Source organism: Tachysurus vachellii, chromosome 2 (assembly GCF_030014155.1).
Source record: "Tachysurus vachellii isolate PV-2020 chromosome 2, HZAU_Pvac_v1, whole genome shotgun sequence".
NCBI classification, from domain to species: Eukaryota; Metazoa; Chordata; class Actinopteri; order Siluriformes; family Bagridae; genus Tachysurus; species Tachysurus vachellii.
The window spans coordinates 11,457,006-11,474,401 of NC_083461.1; the positions used below are offsets into that span (position 1 = coordinate 11,457,006).

General features: G+C 38.8%; 1 protein-coding gene across 1 annotated transcript in view; it reads left to right on the forward strand.

The window, feature by feature from the left end:
- Positions 1 to 17,396, forward strand: part of LOC132859304 (cadherin-18) — an 84,251-nt gene that overhangs the window by 28,918 nt on the left and 37,937 nt on the right. The window contains exon 4 of the mRNA XM_060890018.1: positions 9,424 to 9,543. Coding sequence (XP_060746001.1) covers positions 9,424 to 9,543 — 120 coding nt within the window. The remainder of the gene's footprint in view (positions 1 to 9,423; positions 9,544 to 17,396) is intronic.

Sequence of the window (17,396 nt, forward strand, 5' to 3'; positions counted from 1 at the left end):
TTTTTATCACAGCTCATTAATAAAGGCACTATTTGAGTATAAATACCTATATTTATTCACTGTAAGAAATTCAGAAGTAAGAAGTTTTAATTTCTCAAAATGTTTTATCTTATTTCTTTTAATTTCTTAAAATTTTAGATTTAAATAAATTAAATAACAACAACAACAACAACAACAACAATAATAATAATAATCCATCCATCCATCCATTTTCTACCGCTTATCCGGGGCCGGGTCGCGGGGGCAGCAGTCTAAGCAGGGACGCCCAGACTTCCCTCTCCCCAGACACTTCCTCCAGCTCTTCCGGGGGAATACCGAGGCGTTCCCAGGCCAGCCGAGAGACGTAGTCCCTCCAGTGTGTCCTAGGTCTTCCCCGGGGCCTCCTCCCAGTTGGACATGCCCGGAACACCTCCCCAGGGAGGCGTCCAGGAGGCATCCGGAACAGATGCCCAAGCCACCTTAGCTGACTCCTCTCGATGTGGAGGAGCAGCAGCTCTACTCTGAGCTCCTCCCGGGTGACCGAGCTCCTCACCCTATCTCTAAGGGAGCGCCCAGCCACCCTGCGGAGGAAACTCATTTTGGCCGCCTGTATCCGGGATCTTGTCCTTTCGGTCATGACCCAAAGCTCATGACCATAGGTGAGGGTAGGAACGTAGATCGACTGGTAAATAGAGAGCTTCGCCTTGCGGCTCAGCTCTTTCTTCACCACAACAGACCGGTATATCGACCGCATCACTGCAGAAGATGTACCGATCCGCCTGTCGATCTCCCGCTCCATCCTTCCCTCACTCGTGAACAAGACCCCAAGATACTTAAACTCCTCCACTTGAGGCAGGAGCTCTCCACCAACCTGAAGGGGGCAAGCCACCCTTTTCCGGTTGAGAACCATGGCCTCGGACTTGGAGGTGCTGATTCTCATCCACGCCGCTTCACACTCGGCTGCAAACCGTCCCAGTGCACGCTGAAGGTCCTGATTTGAGGAAGCCAACAGGACAACATCATTTGCAAAAAGCATAGACGAAATCCTGTGGTCCCCAAACCGGACTCCCTCCGGCCCCCGACTGCGCCTAGAAATCCTGTCCATATAGACAATGAACAGGACCGGTGACAAAGGGCAGCCCTGCCGGAGTCCAACATGCACCGGGAACAAGTCTGACTTACTGCCGGCAATGCGAACCAAACTCCTGCTCCGGTCATATAGGGACCGGACAGCCCTTAGCAGAATTTTCCTCTCCAGTACCCTGGCATAGACTTTTCCGGGGAGGCTGAGGAGTGTGATCCCCCTGTAGTTGGAACACACCCTCTGGTCCCCCTTCTTAAACAGAGGGACCACCACCCCAGTCTGCCAGTCCAGAGGCACTGTCCCCAGCCTCCATGCGACGTTGCAGAGGCGTGTCAACCAAGACAGCCCCACAACATCCAGAGACTTGAGGTACTCAGGGCGGATCTCATCCACCCCCGGTGCCTTGCCACTGAGGAGCTTCTCAACTACCTCAGTGACCTCAGCTTGGGGGATCGACGAGTCCACAACTGAGCCCCCGGCCTCTGCTTCCTCAATGGAAGACATGTCGGTGGGGTTGAGGAGAACCTCAAAGTACTCCTTCCACCGTCCGAGGATGTCCCCAGGCGAAGTCAGCAGATTCCCACTCCCACTGTAAACAGCGGCGCCGTCCGAGGCGCCGGACGGTTTGCCAGAATTTCTTCTAGGCCAACCGATAGTCCTTCTCCATGGCCTCACCGAACTCCTCCCAGACCCGAGTTTTTGCCTCCGCAACCACCCGGGCTGAAGCTCGCTTGGCCCTCCAGTACCTATCAGCTGCCTCCGGAGTCCCCCGAGCCAACCAGGCTCGATAGGACTCCTTCTTCAGCTTGACGGCATCCCTTACTTCCGGGGTCCACCACCGGGTTCGGGGATTGCCGCCACGACAGGCACCGGAGACCTTACTGCGTCGACAATGGAGGTGGAGAACATGGTCCACTCGGACATGAAGTCCCCCAGTAGAACGATGGAGTCCCCGGTTGGAGCACTTTCCAGCACCCCTTCCAGAGACGCCAAGAAGGTCGGGTACTCTACACTGCCATTTGGCCCGTAAGCACAAATAAAGGTGAGAGACCTATCCCCGACCCGCAGGCGCAGGGAAACGACCCTCTCATTCACCGGGGTGAACTCCAACACATGATTGCTGAGCTGGGGGGCTATGAGCAAACCCACACCAGCCCGCCGCCTCTCACCGCGGGCAACTCCAGAGTAGTAGAGAGTCCAGCCTCTCTCAAGGAGTTGGGTTCCAGAGCCCAAGCTGTGCGTGGAGGCAAGCCCAACTATCTCTAGTCCGTATCTCTCAACCTCCCGCACCAGCTCAGGCTCCTTTCCCCCCAGCGAGGTGACATTCCATGTCCCTAGAGCCAGATTCCGTGTCCGGGGATTGCCACCCAATCCACATTGCACCAGCCCCTTACGGTCCCTCCTGCAGGTGGTGGGCCCACAGGAGATCGGCCCCACGTCGCTCCTTCGGGCTGAGCCCGGCCGGGCCCCGTGGGGTAAGACGTGGGGTTGAAGTCCCCCAGTAGAACGATGGAGTCCCCGGTTGGAGCACTTTCCAGCACCCCTTCCAGAGACGTCAAGAAGGTCGGGTACTCTACACTGCCACTGCCACTGGTTGGGGCTCGCATGCGAGCTTGTTATTAAATTACTCATAAGGGGTATTTGAACCGCTCTTGGTCTGGCCTGTCACCCAGGACCAGGGGCAGAAAGCCCCAGACAACATAGCTCCTAGGATCATTCAGGCACGCAAACCCCTCCACCACAATAAGGTGGCGGTTCGAGGAGGGGATAATTCACTCATTCATTCATTCATCTTCTACCGCTTATCCGAACTACCTCGGGTCACGGGGAGCCTGTGCCTATCTCAGGAGTCATCGGGCAGGAGGGGATAATAATAATCATAATAATAATAAAAGAATAATTATTATTAAAAAAAACACAACAGAGCATCAACATTCTGCTATTATTTCTGTCTTCCATCCATGTCAATTTTCTTTTCTTTCCACTCCCAGATTAACCCGATGAATTATACTGGGTGTTTTCTATAGAAAAGCCCAATTCCCATGGAGGACTAAAACATTCATATACCACTTAGTGTAGCACTATTCTTTCTCTAGTTCAGCAAGCTGGGCAAGAAAAAGTGAAAAAGTAGAGAGATACTGAGAATTAAAGAACAAGAGAGAGAGAGAGAGAGAGAGAGAGAGAGAGAGAGTCAGATTTATGGGTAAACAGATTTTCTGCAAAAAGCTCCTCCAGTGTCCATTTCCCTTATGTGATCCCATCAATCCTTGCTTTTGTTCTATGCTTTTCCTTTTTTAGCACAAAGAACAGAAGCCATTTCCTGCACTTAGTTTCCAAGTTACAAGTTGCATTTGTCCATCACTTCTAAAAGATGTACTCATTTCTACTCCGGTGCCCTAGTTTAGGTTTGGTTGTTTATTTTGACTATATTTTTTAAATAGCTTTTTTAAACATTTTATATCTTTTATATTTGTAAAAAATTTCTTTGCTTTAAATCACTTTAAGAATGTGCCAGCCAATAATTTGAGTGTTGTACAGGATATTTATATATTTATTCATATATGGGTTGTGTAGATACACATTTCATTTTAATTCAGCACTTGGATTTATTGTTTGGGATTAGAAATGTTTTTATAGGTTAGGATGAAACAGGGCTGCTGTCAAAACAATGCTGTTGTTTTTAATAATCACGCTCCTAGATGGATGGATGGATGGATGGATGGATGGTTGGATAGATAGATAGATAGATAGATAGATAGATAGATAGATAGATAGATAGATAGATAGATAGATAGATAGATAGATAGATAGATAGACTCACAAGAAATATTTTATATAAATACAAACAGCAATACATTTATGTTAAGCAAGTTATCATGTTCTCTCAACCCTGTTAGACATTATGTGTCTCAGTGTGATGTCCTTTAGGCTACAGCATGGCCACCAATGCAGGCATCATTTAGAATTTATTTTATTGAAGTATAGAGAGTTGGATTGTTCTTTACTGGTTCCTAGTCAGTGGGTCAACTAATTAGCAGTAAAGAATGTGTAATGCTGGATTAATTAGAGAGAGTTTAGATGTAGTCATGGCTGATATCCAGAAATTGAAAGGCATCAATACCACATTAGCCTTGGTTTCTAGGCAATGTCATCTGGAGATGCAGAGACATAAATACATAATCAGCCCTTTTAGTTACATAAAGAGAGCATAGTTAAAATACAAACCATAATCATATGGTCCTCTTTAAACAAATAACTACAGAGAAGAGAGGACGGTCACAATTTTCTGTCATCTTTCTTGATGCATGTTTGCTGGTTGATGATGCACAACCAGTTATTTGGTTTTTCTTAATCCATCTAGGATTTGTGTGTATGAAACTTGGCATGTCTAGAATAAGTCTATTGTCACAATTTGATCAAGTTTGTAAAATTAACTACACAATTTGTACAAGTTTAATGGTACAGCAAAATCACTATTTTTCCTCTCCTTGTTAGCTCCTTTAGTTGGCAGAGCTTATGCCCAATCAATCATTATCGACAAGCTGTTTGTTGGAAAGGGTTGTACAATTGAGGGCGCTGACGAAGGCTGTAGATGCAGGAAGAAGAAAATAACTTGCTGTGTTTTTATCTTCGATCACTGTGATAGTGCTCCATTGGAGATATTTGTAGTGAAGGGTCAGGGCTTCAATCTCAGCACTAAACTCTGCTAATACTGTCAAATACTACACACTGTAGCACGTTGCAGCTGCAGGGTGAGCACAAACACACAGAACACAGGCGAGAAAGTGTGTGTGTTTATTTACAGCAAAGGGAAAAAAGAAGGCAAAAAGACAAAGACAAACCTACATAAGTCAGGTGGAGGACTTGGCAGGAGTAGTGCAGGTGGGATGGAGCAAGACCTTGCAGGGCTTAAGTTCAAACAAGGCTGGTTTCCAGAGAGAAGGCAGGCATCGCCTGGTGTAGTCAGTGGGTATCATGTCAGTAGGTGTGGCCAAAAATGTATATCGTCATCTTTCCAGCTCACAGGCTCCCTGTAAGGCAAAAAGAAGCACAGAATAATCATGTTAGTTTGGCTGTAAGCCACCCTAATGCTGCAGCACTGCCCAGCCACACTTAGCTCTCTCCTCTTCTTGGTGAGGGTGAGTGAAGACAGCGGCGTAACTGATTGACTGCTGCTGGAGCTGCCCAAACCCCACCCTGCAGCAGCAAGACCGCCGCTGTCCCTGGTGCTGAAGTAGCTCCTTCTCTTCAGCACTGCAGCAGGAGCTGTGTAAGGAGCACTTGCTAGTCTTTTGTAGGCTGCCACAACAACACATATAGTACACAAATACACATATACCAATACTATACACATACTTAAAAAAATAAAGATCTATGTTTTTGGTTGGAAAAATATCCTTTGTGAAAATGTTTACAGTATACTTCACGTTCAGTAGTTTTACTAAGCATTTGTGTGTATTGTGTATGTACGTTTTTGTACATTTATGTGCCCATGGATGCATGCCACATGCATTTTACTGTTAATTGTAAAATGCAAACATTTGGGCACCTGTGGTCAAAATGCATTTTTTGATGCTTTGAAAAGACATAAACATGTCCTCTGAAGCAAATGATATATTTGCCATACTAAAGCAAAAAAAATAGATATGTTAGGCATGTTTAAACCCTTGGATACTCTGAATTGTATAAAGTCTATGAATTAATTATTTAGTTAATCTAATGAACTAAAGTGCTGTGGGTGGTTGAAAAGGAACTTTCTGGATATGGAACCCAAAGGTATCTTTTCAGAAAAACCTACCAGCATTTAATATGAACACCTTGGCAGCTGTTATGCATGGGGGTGGATCTATTATGGTTTGGGGTTATATGACAGTTAGTGACACTGGTTACATTAGAGAGTAGATGGAATAATAGATTCCAGTAAATATCAGCAAACTGTCACTGAGGATGATGGGAGGATGATGGGCAAAACTACCAAAAAATCCATTGAATCCACCATCCAACTTTAAAAAATAACCACAATAAATAAAAATAAAAACTCAAAATTCAACATATACACCTATAAACCATCTTCCACTTATATCCATCAATAATATCTAAGAAAAAATAGTAGATGTAATTAGACTTGGTGAGGGGTGTGAATACCTTTGCATAAAATTGTAAGGACAGTGTGATATTCAGGATTGAAGTGAGCCTTAAATTGTGCACAATTACTCTGCCATCAGCTGTATAGATATTAAGTGAGACATTAATGTCTGTTTGAACAGTTGCATGTAAGATGGGTTGGATGCAATGACAATATCAAAACAATATGAAACAATTTGTAGTAAACAGAATATTTCAGGCTAAAATCATTAACTGCCTACTAAGTGTAGGTGTAACCTTAGAGGATGAGTATTTAGGCAGATTATCTAATAAACTGTGGGCATGTTTACAGAAGAGCACATCAAATTATTCACAATGTAGGCATTTTTTGTGAATTCTAGAACTTAAAATAGCCAATTGAACCGACAACAATATTGTAAATCATGCAATTTCATGACCGTAATTAAATATCACATGGCCTCACTGGATAGGGTGTTTTTTTATATGTCCTTTATCTGTTTTTTAGCTGTTAAAGTTTTCTGCTTTCTGACAATGTCAGTACAAAATAATAGTTCATAATTAGAAAAAAATAATAATATGCTGTGTTTAAGGCTTGTGGACTAGACACTACTACAAAGAATAAATAAATTCTCAACACCTCTACTCAACCTTGGCAACATCAAAATAATTAAAATAATCTGTGTCACACAAGGGGGTCTGATTGTTATGGGGATTGAATTACCTATTGAAGATTTCTTATTGGTCTTCCTATTGGTTTATAATCACAATGGTGTCTTAGTTGGGTCCCATTTACTAGTTGTGGCACTGCTGCTTTCAGCTCAAGTTTCAAAATAAATGAATGAATTACAGTATAGGATGTATTGCAGTATAGCCTCTACTGCAAAATTTAGTTCACAGCAAAGCTCTACACTAAGAACACTAAAGTGTTAAAACGAGGGTGCATTTGGTGTGGATGCCATTGTATCCACAAAATTAGCAAAGCAACTCTGGATATGGAGAACTCTGGAATATGGAGAATAATCATATAAATGTTGATGAACTTATGTTACCAACTGTTTATAGTCAAATAAGATGAAAATTCATGTGTTATGCTTCAAAGAATTCTTTTTCATTGGCACACTGCATATACACACCATGTCCTCCATTGAGCTAAACTCTTTAGCACCAGCTATAATTGCCGTTCCAGCCATTTATTATGTAAGTAAAATAGTCCTGTTCAAAAGGGAAGCCAGAAATGTTATGGATTTATCTGCCTTCCTGGGGAAGCACCTGAAATGTGTTATTTACCAGCAATGTAGGAGCTAGGCTTTATTAAATAATCAGTCTAATTAAGTATGTTTCTTGAAATGAAGTTAATTATGTTAAAATCATTAAACCTCAAATTTCAGCTGAGAAAAATACTTAATGGGAGAACATTTTATGAAGGACTAGAGTTGTAAAATAATTTGACATTAGGCAATACCTGAGTGTTAACAAGCTAAATGACATTCATTGTACACAAAACAGTAACACTCTAACAAATTGAAAAAGAAAAAACCCTAGAATTGAGTAGAAATACGAATCTAGTAGTTACAACAAAAAAATTGCAGTTATATGTGTGTGTGGAGGTTTGTGTGTGTGCATTTTTCAAAACTCTATGCAGAAATCAAATACTCAATACTCTGTGATCTTTTAAAGTATATAATTGTTATTATTATTCATTTATTTTTACTAATGTGGATTTAATTTGTCTTTGCTCAAAGCTTACTCATAGTGGAAGATTTAAATATACATGCAGCACTGATACCAGCAATAATATTAATTTCAAAATGGATGCTTAATTATGGGGGGTTTGTGTCTGAATAAAAAAAGAGATTTATGCACAGCTCAAATGAGAGAGGAAAGTGGATTTCTTTGTCACATTGCCTGAGTGACTTGAATTAATAGTATGTTTCCTTTTAATTATAAAATAAGTCATGCATCACATGTTAAATGTAACACTTAACAGTGTGGCTCACTGGCTCATGAAAATGTTAAGCATGAATTCACTAGATCTAAGGAATAATAATTAAATATTTGCTCCTTAAAGTGGTGTTCAGGCGGAACTTATAGTGGAAATTCTTCTCAACTTAACAATTTAACATCGGCTACTCTGCTTACAGGTGGTGTAAACTTGTAAGTGTAAAAATAGCAAATGTGTTTGTGGAATAGTCTTGTTTCACATCCTGCTAAGAGACTAGGATCTGTGCAGCCTCACCAGGTGATTGCCAGCAAAGACAAAGAAATGTGTTATTGGCACGAATGCCTTTTAGTTTTTAGATTTGGTGGAGATGGTTGGAGAGGGGTGGTGGTGGCACAGAAGAAATGCTAAATAAAGTCTTGTCCTTGATAATCCTATTTTGTTCCAGGGCCTTCAGAGCTGCATCCAGTGCATTGTAGTCTTGGCAATAAGTCAACATCACACAGTGTAGATAGATGGTTTGAGCTCAGTGTGCAATAATGGAGAATGGCAGTATGAATGAGATAAGATATGTGTCTATGTGTCTTTGAAGCCATCTACTATTACTAGAAGACAAACAAAAAAGATAGAGCAAGCTGGTGTAAGGAAAGATAATAAAGATGGAATCATCAGACGCAAAACTAAAAAAAGATTTCATTATGGGACAGGACCAAACTGTGATAATGCTTTATTATGAGTAATGGATGGATGAACAATAGCACAGAGCTCAATTCTGATTCGATGGGAATAGTATGTTTAGCAGGCCTTACTATTTAAGTTTATCTCTGTGACTTTCAATTATAGAGTGATAGACCACTGCTTGTGGTTAGATTAGATTGCACTTTTTCAGTTTTATAAGTAAGCTGAAAAATTTATTCAATAAACAGAGTACCCTGGGTATCCTGAAGCAAAGCACCTTCAGCAAAATATTTAAGTGGTGCACAATGTGGCCATTGGAATAGACTTAATATGCACTTAATATGGATTTAATTATGCAGTTATGTTATCCACTATAATGCACACAGCCAAGTATGTAATACACTGAATTATTCAAAATACTCACCCAAGAGATTAATGATAAGCACCATTCTAAACAACTTCTTTACGAGTGCCCTGTCTGAACTGGTGCAAGTACATAAATGTATGTATGGTATGCTTACAAATGAGGTAGTTCTAGAGCTAAGCCTAGTAAGATACATTTATCTATCTAGGATAGCATGAGAGTATGTTTTTCTTAGAGCACACAGGCATGGCTTACAGTGTGATTTCTCTGCAGGTACATCAGTATTTCAAGTGACAGCAACTGATGCTGATGACCCCACCTATGGAAACAGTGCTCGTGTGGTGTACAGCATTTTGCATGGACAGCCCTACTTCTCTGTAGACCCACAAACAGGTAAGTGACCAGATAATTTCCATTTGTGTTTAATTATTTACATGTTGTTGTTTTCTTTTTTCTTTCTTTTTTTTCTTGCTGTTAAGTTGCTAGTTGTTTGAAAAGATTTCCAGATATTTTGTTTAACTGTTGATGAAGTGGCAGTCTTCATATGTGTGATGTATATTCCTTATTTCCAAATATCATGGATTATTATTTCATAACCATTATACATGACAAAAATGCATAAAAATTACTCTTTGGTTAGAAAAAATGAGATAGGAAAGTATGGAGTCCTAGCAAATGTTTCCAAAACCTTAAAAAGCAGGATATTCAGAGAATACATACAGCAAGGTCAGATTTTTATTATTACAAGTGTATGTTAAGTGGTATTGATAGAGCAATGTGAAAAAAGTGAACAAGAAACAAATGTACTTGAAACTCAAGCTCTCTCTTTGCTTGCTCTATCTATCTATCTGTCTATCTATCTATCTATCTATCTATCTATCTATCTATCTATCTATCTATCTATCTATCTATCTATCTGTTTGTTTTCTCGTGTGCATGTCTGTGCATTTTTCAAAAGCTATATGAAGGAATTAAAGAGCTGTTCATAACAGACTCAATACTCTTTTAATTGCTATTTATTTATTTATTATTGCATCCATATTGTCCAGAGTAGAATGTTGCATTTGCCTCGCTGTGTGTAGGTGACAGCAGTTGAAATTGGTAATCAAATGAATCATCTGTGCATGATTGCTCTCAGAGAAGGAATTTTACACTACATTGGTTTTGTGTTGGTGGCACTGTCCATGGAACTAAACGTCTGCCTGCCTACAGCTCAGCTGAACTATGAAACCTTCTGAGACTCATGTACCTGTAATAATTCTAGCTACTCACACTGCTGTCCAAGGTGCTGAAATCCTCTTACTCAGTATATTCACTAATTAAAAGCCTTTTATATCACACTGCAGCTGAATTATTAAATGTTATTGGTCAGACGGTATTTATGAGATTATAGTTAATCTAATTATACGCCGTTAAAATATGTGACGTTAATTATTTTGATATAAGCACACAGACTGCTGTGTATTATTCCTTACATACCAGAATTCATTAAGTCTTCGGAAGTTGTTTCTCTGCATTTCTGATTTATTTTGCATTCAGTAGATGTCATGGCACTGGTTAAAAATAAATAAATAAGTAAATAAATAATGTTTAAATGTGTGAAACATTTATGATCATTAGTGCTATTTATCACAGTGTTAGGCTTTATCACATTCAGAAAAAATAAACCCTTCCATAGTGCACTGTCTTTTACTACTGCTGAGGAAAGGAGAGCTCAGGCCATCTTCAGAAACCTTCTGAATATATAAAAAATATTTCTTCAAATAGCATTGTGTAGGTGGTCAAATTACAAGGTTCAAGGGAGAACAAAGAAGTCAAGTGAAAATTTGTTATACATAATATGTACAATGTAGTGTGCTGCTGAAAATAAATATGTAAAAAAAAAAGATTTTTTTTTTTTTAATTTATTTTATTTTGTTATGAGCCCTGTGTGTTTTATATTTCATAGAGGTTGTCACCATTTATTAGCTTAATGCTAATTAAACATTATAGTAAGACAGGCAAACCTTTTTATTTTTTGCATTGTTGTTTTTTGCAGAGATCTGTAACATTTTTATCTCTACTTTGTTTGGTGCAAATATTACAGCATTTAATTAGTGATCAGGTTTCTGTAGAAAAAAAAATCTAATTTATGTCACACTTTCAAGTTTTTCATTTGACCCACCTTCGTACACAGAGAGACATTGTTGTGATTTATTAGGTCAAGTTAATCATGCCACAGGAAGCACTGAAACTGATCTAATCAAAAGAACTGAATTAATTTAGCTTAAAATATGACCTTTTCAATTGTTCTCAAAGACATCACATGTGAGCGTCTATATTCTTTCTATGTGCTGTTCTTCCTTGCTGTCTAAAAGTGCACTTACATCAGTCACTATAATGAAATTCTTTTGTAAAAGGAGGTGGCAGTGTCAGAGCAGGATTCATCCTGAACCTGTGCAGCCATGAGACATTCTCTCTCTCTCTCTCTCTCTCTCTCTCTCTCTCTCTCTCTCTCTCTCTCTCTCTCTCTCTCTCTCTCTCTCTCTCTCTCGCTCTCTCTCTCTCTCTTTCTCTCTCTCTCTCTCTCTATCACAGACAAGCACATTTACTCGTATATTCGCATGTCAAGCTGTTGTCACAGATATTCCAACAGAAAGACAAACAAATTTAAAAGAACACCTGCAATATCCACAATGGTTTATTTTCAGCTTATTCAGGCCACAATGCCACTAGGACCTGTTCAAAACAAAAACACACAAAAAAGTCATCCATCAACCTGAAGTCATCCATCAACCTGATTTGATGTGCATGACATCTGGCCCTAACTCCAACCTTCAAAAGGAAATTGTAGAAAAGGTGGACATTGTCACAACCCCAAATGTTACTTTGGCTCTCAGAGGACAGCTCATGAAAAATCTTCCACTTTTCTAATTTTGAGCTAACAGAAAACACACAAAACACATTAAATAATAGGTGTTTTGTTAAATTGCCAGACTCAACCAGAAAACCATCATTTGAACAGTCAGGAAAGAGGAATCCTGTTAACTGTCACCTGCTTGTGCAAAGGTTGAAGGTGGATTTATTTTTCCGACATGGCAGTCCCTTAGCGATGAATCGTGTCACTGAGAAAGCAAGAGTGACAGGAGAACATGCAACAATATCCTGTTCTACACAGGCCTGTCATCTCATAATTTTGATCTAGGAACCTGTGGGGCTTAGCTTGTGACATTTTTCTAAAGAAACACTCACTTCTTTGCATAGGGTGAATACATTTTCTGTGCATACAAATGATAAACTTAGCAAAACAGCATTTAAAATTCAACATTGGCATTGAGACAGAATAGCTTGCTTTCCTATAATACATAGATAGTGAATATATAGTGAATATATAGTGAAATATGTTGTAATTTAGCTACTAATTATGTTAACTAACTACTGCCCATATATTCAAGTCTCATTCATTCATTCATTCATCTTCTACCGCTTATCCGAACTATCTCGGGTCACAGGGAGCCTGTGTGTATCTCAGGCGTCATCGGGCATCAAGGCAGGATACACCCTGGACGGAGTGCCAACCCATCGCAGGACACACACACACTCTCATTCACACGCAATCACACACTACGGACAATTTTTCCAGAGATGCCAATCAATCTACCATGCATGTCTTTGGACCGGGGGAGGAAACCGGAGTACCCGGAGGAAACCCCCGAGGCACGGGGAGAACATGCAAACTCCTCACACACACAAGGCGGAGGCGGGAATCGAACCCCCAACCCTGGAGGTGTGAAGCGATCGTGCTATCCACTAAGCCACCGTGCCCCCCATATTCAAGTCTATAAGAAGTAATTTCTAGATAATTATTATCTGAAAGATTTTTTAAAATATTTATTTGTCAAGAATTAAATAACTTAATCCAAAGTTGATGAAAACAATAAACTGCATTGTCTTTATTATGCTATTAAATGATTCTAACTCTGATGATCTCAAATTTAGATAATTTTGTGTTACAAAATTACATACAAAATACATACAAAACATATGTATTGATTGCGCTAATCATTGAGCCATTGTGAGCTACACTTTATGTATAATTTTGTAACTTACATGTGTAGCTTGTTCAAATCTGAGTGTGAGACAATGCTATGGAAGCTTTATGAACATGATATAGAGCAAGGTAAGGTGTTGGGATTTGGGGGGAATTAAATCACTATGGTAACTTCTCTGAGAACCATGTACTGTATACACCCAGCACAATATATTTAGATGGTTGTTCTGACTCGATGCCTGCAGCACTTTAACGACTAGCTAATGATCCCACCTTGAGTTTACAAATTGAATAGCAATAACATTATATAAGCAAGTAAGGACAGGGTAAAACAGTGAGGGATCAAGGTTTTTATGAACATTTGAGTACAGTTTGCAGTCAACTTGGAATCTTACCAGAAAAATCTGAATTTTAGGATTTGTCACCAGCAGGATAAAATCAGAAAGAGCCATTTTGGGAGATGTGAAATGTTCAAGCACTGTTTCCAAAACATAATTCTATAACCTGGTGATATGTGCCAGGTTTTATTGGCAAAAAATAACAAAATAGAGAGCTATTTGCTGCAATTATCAGGACTTTATTTCCTTGTTTGGCTTGCCCCTAGATGTTCTTTATTTAAATTGTAAATGTATCTGAACCTTAGGCAGTGAATTATGTAGTCATGAGGGAGACATTTGGGAATCAACTTATGATTCATTTATTAAAAATTAGTTATAGACTAATCATTACATGTTAATGAAATCAGGACTATTGGTATGGACTACTGATATTTATTTACTCAAATCAGAATGATTTGCTATGCCTGCAAAAATATGTTTATTTGTCTTGGAGAAACATCATTATAAAGGCACCTCCATCTTCATACTGTGAGGATGTAATGTAATGATAACGAAAGATTTATGGAAATGCAAAATACATGCGTATTAATAAACATGCAATATCCAAGATATCTCTTGCTGATATGATATGATATGATATAGTAAAGATTAGAATCTAAATTGCATTGTAAATGTCTAATAATAAGGTAGTTAAATCTGTCAATATTTATTCATAATAGGTTTATTTATTTGTATTCATTTATAATTCAATAGGTATTTATTCAGCTTACTTTATTGCATAAAGCAGATGGATGCACCTGTGTTTATAGGTAACAAAACAAAAAAAAAAACACTTTGCCTTTGATATCTACCTTCACATACTCATGACATAGAGCAATGCCTGACAGAGGATGGTGCCTGATTGTCTAAAAAGCTAATAGGGTCTATTGTCTCAAGATGCCAGAGAACACCAGAATAGATGATGAATAAAATTATCTTCATACACACCCCCATTAACTGAGTGAGTAACTGTGCAGCAATGTGTGTGCGTGTGTATATGTGTGTGTGTGAGTGTGAGTGTGCGTGTGTATGTGTGTGTGTGTGTGTGCCGGGCGTGTGTGCATGTGCGAGTAAAGAGAGTGTGAGCGAGAAGGGTCATTACACTAATATATCTGCTAAGAAAATAAATCAAACCAGTAGAATTTAAATTATCCTGGTTTTTGATTGTACAGAATATATAAAGCTGGTTATAAACAGCATTGAAAGATACATGCATTTAAAAACAGTGTTGTATTTTGAATGAATTTTATATTTGGTAGTTTAAACTTCTTACATTGCTGCTACATACTATAATTGACTGAGAGTTTTCATTAGTGCTTTTCAGTTTATTCTAATTATCCTACTGACATTCACTCACATCCGCAAATACTTGTTGAATCACACATAGCATTTGTACCGGAAGAAAAAACAAGACTTTTTGTAACAAACGATGTCCTATAAATGAGATTCATTCTTCTGCAATTCTAAAGCCACTGCATTGAATAACTAGACAGTGTGATATGAATCACTTTGCATGAATTGTATAAGGGTGTTCATTATAAGCAGGGTTTGTTAATGTCAAACTGATTTAGCAGAGCTCCAGCATGTCCTCATATGTCACCCCAGACAGGCTACATTAAAAGCCAGACTGGGTCTTATTCATTACTTACAAGAGGATTCAGATAATAAATTCCTCAGTTTCAGAAGCTTTGAGTTTAACACACAGAAAACTAAAAACACAACGTATCATAGTCTCAACTGCCATTATTAGCCCATTGTTCTTACAGCCTCTGTTGTTGTTCTACTAATTATTTCACAAACACTAAAACACAGAACAATAAGTAAGCTCATTTCACTGCTGACTGAGGAGTTTCATGAGCTCTCAGCCTTACCCAAACCACAGTGTCCCAGAAATGATGTATTAGTGCAACATTAATTACAGCTCAATCTTTATATCATGTCCTTCTTGACCTATCACTACAGTATCACTTTATGGTAAAAGAAGCACAGATTTCACTTGAGTACACTTGATGAACCACTAAAAATGGAATCTTTTACATTCCACCGAACAATTTGGACCACTTTTATTTAACATACAATAGCACATAATCAGTTATCATACCTACATATACAGTAACATGAAAGACAAAGTGAAGCTAGTATCTACAGCTGGTCAGTGCATTTTGGATTATTGTTGTAAGCTCTCTGGACATTTATAACTTTGGATATATTTTGGATGACTGGTAGTGTGATCTGTGACAGCCTGTAATTTTGTTATTTGCCTGTTAGGCTTTTGCCTCTAGGATTTTTTTTATCTTCAGCAAAGCTCTGTGTGCCTATTCACTTGAGAACACTCATCTCTGTCTACTTCAAAATCTGACAGATAAGATGCTTTCTATTAGTATCATGATGTGGTTGTCCTTAAACTATTCCCAGGGCTTAAAATGTTAACATGTTTCTACTGAATGTATTTTGCTGTAAATATTTAAAGCAATATGGTTTGCTGTCTATTTTTACATGCAACTCTGAATGAATTTATTCTGACTGTAAATGAATTGTTTCCCATCGTTTTAGCTGGGTGTTTAATTAGCACTCATGTTTTAACTTTAATTAGCCTCATAAACAAGAAAGAAGAATTTATGTCATGTAAAATTGTGCTTTGATGTATTAGATGGATGCCCATCCCAGAGTTTCTTTCTTTAAAGGACCATTTGTGTGTTGCAAATATGCATAATGAATACAGTGAACACCGACCTTGTTCAGTCAAATCAAAATGTACATACATGTCTTCTATTCTGACTGCCAGGTCAGCATTTTATTAGATTATAAGGCTGGAAAAGTAGCTACTAAAAGATGTACTTCACCAAAATCTGCAACATCATGACTGAGCATTAATGACATATAAATCATAATGTAGACCGAGAGAGTGTTTAAAACTGGTGTTCAATAGCAACTGGGCCTACCTAGGTTTAATTATCACAGATCCCAGCAATAAACATCATAAGAGTTAGATATAATCATCTGTAATGTACTTACTTAGTGCACACTGTTAGGATATTCTAACAGATCTTTTACAAATGCACTGCCTGTAATAGAGACTGAAGGAGGAACTGATGCCATCATCTTCTCCATAACATAAAGAGGGGTGAACAAAAGGCTAACAGTCTATCTCAGCCAGGCTCACCCTGGGTCATTTACACTGCCTCCTTCACAATGGTTGGGTAGAATTAACTGCATTATTGCCCATACAAAACTGAAGCCTATTACTCTCAGAGCAGAGATGAGAACCTACTGCTTGTATTGTCAATGCTAAGAATGCGTCAATGCTAAGTCTTTTCAGAACTAATTTTGTTGAATGTACAGGTACATTTCTACATGCTGATCTTTGGCATATCATTAGATAATGAGGGTTGTAAACCTTATTCACAGAAAAGTAATCACAGCATGATCTGTGCAGTAGAAACAAGATGTGTATTCTAAACTTGTTATTTATCCATTAATGCATGATCTACATTAAGCCTATTTTGCCATATTAATAAAAAAAATACCTATCCTTATAAGAGATCCACTGAAAATAATATGCTAGTAATAGCAGGAAAGTAGATTAAATCTTATGAAATCATAACCTTATGAAATCTTGTGAAAGCATTTTCTTTGTGCAGTAAACCTTATATATAAATACACATGACTTGTCCTGAGGTCCTCCTTTTCCAATATTCAGGCTTGTCTCCATGCTGTATTTCTTATACTAGCATATCCTAGCTCATTCATTCAAATTCTACATTACACCTTACATTCAAGCTGTAAATATAACTGAGTTTGACCCCCTTTTATCATCACAGGTGGTGGAATTCTCTTAG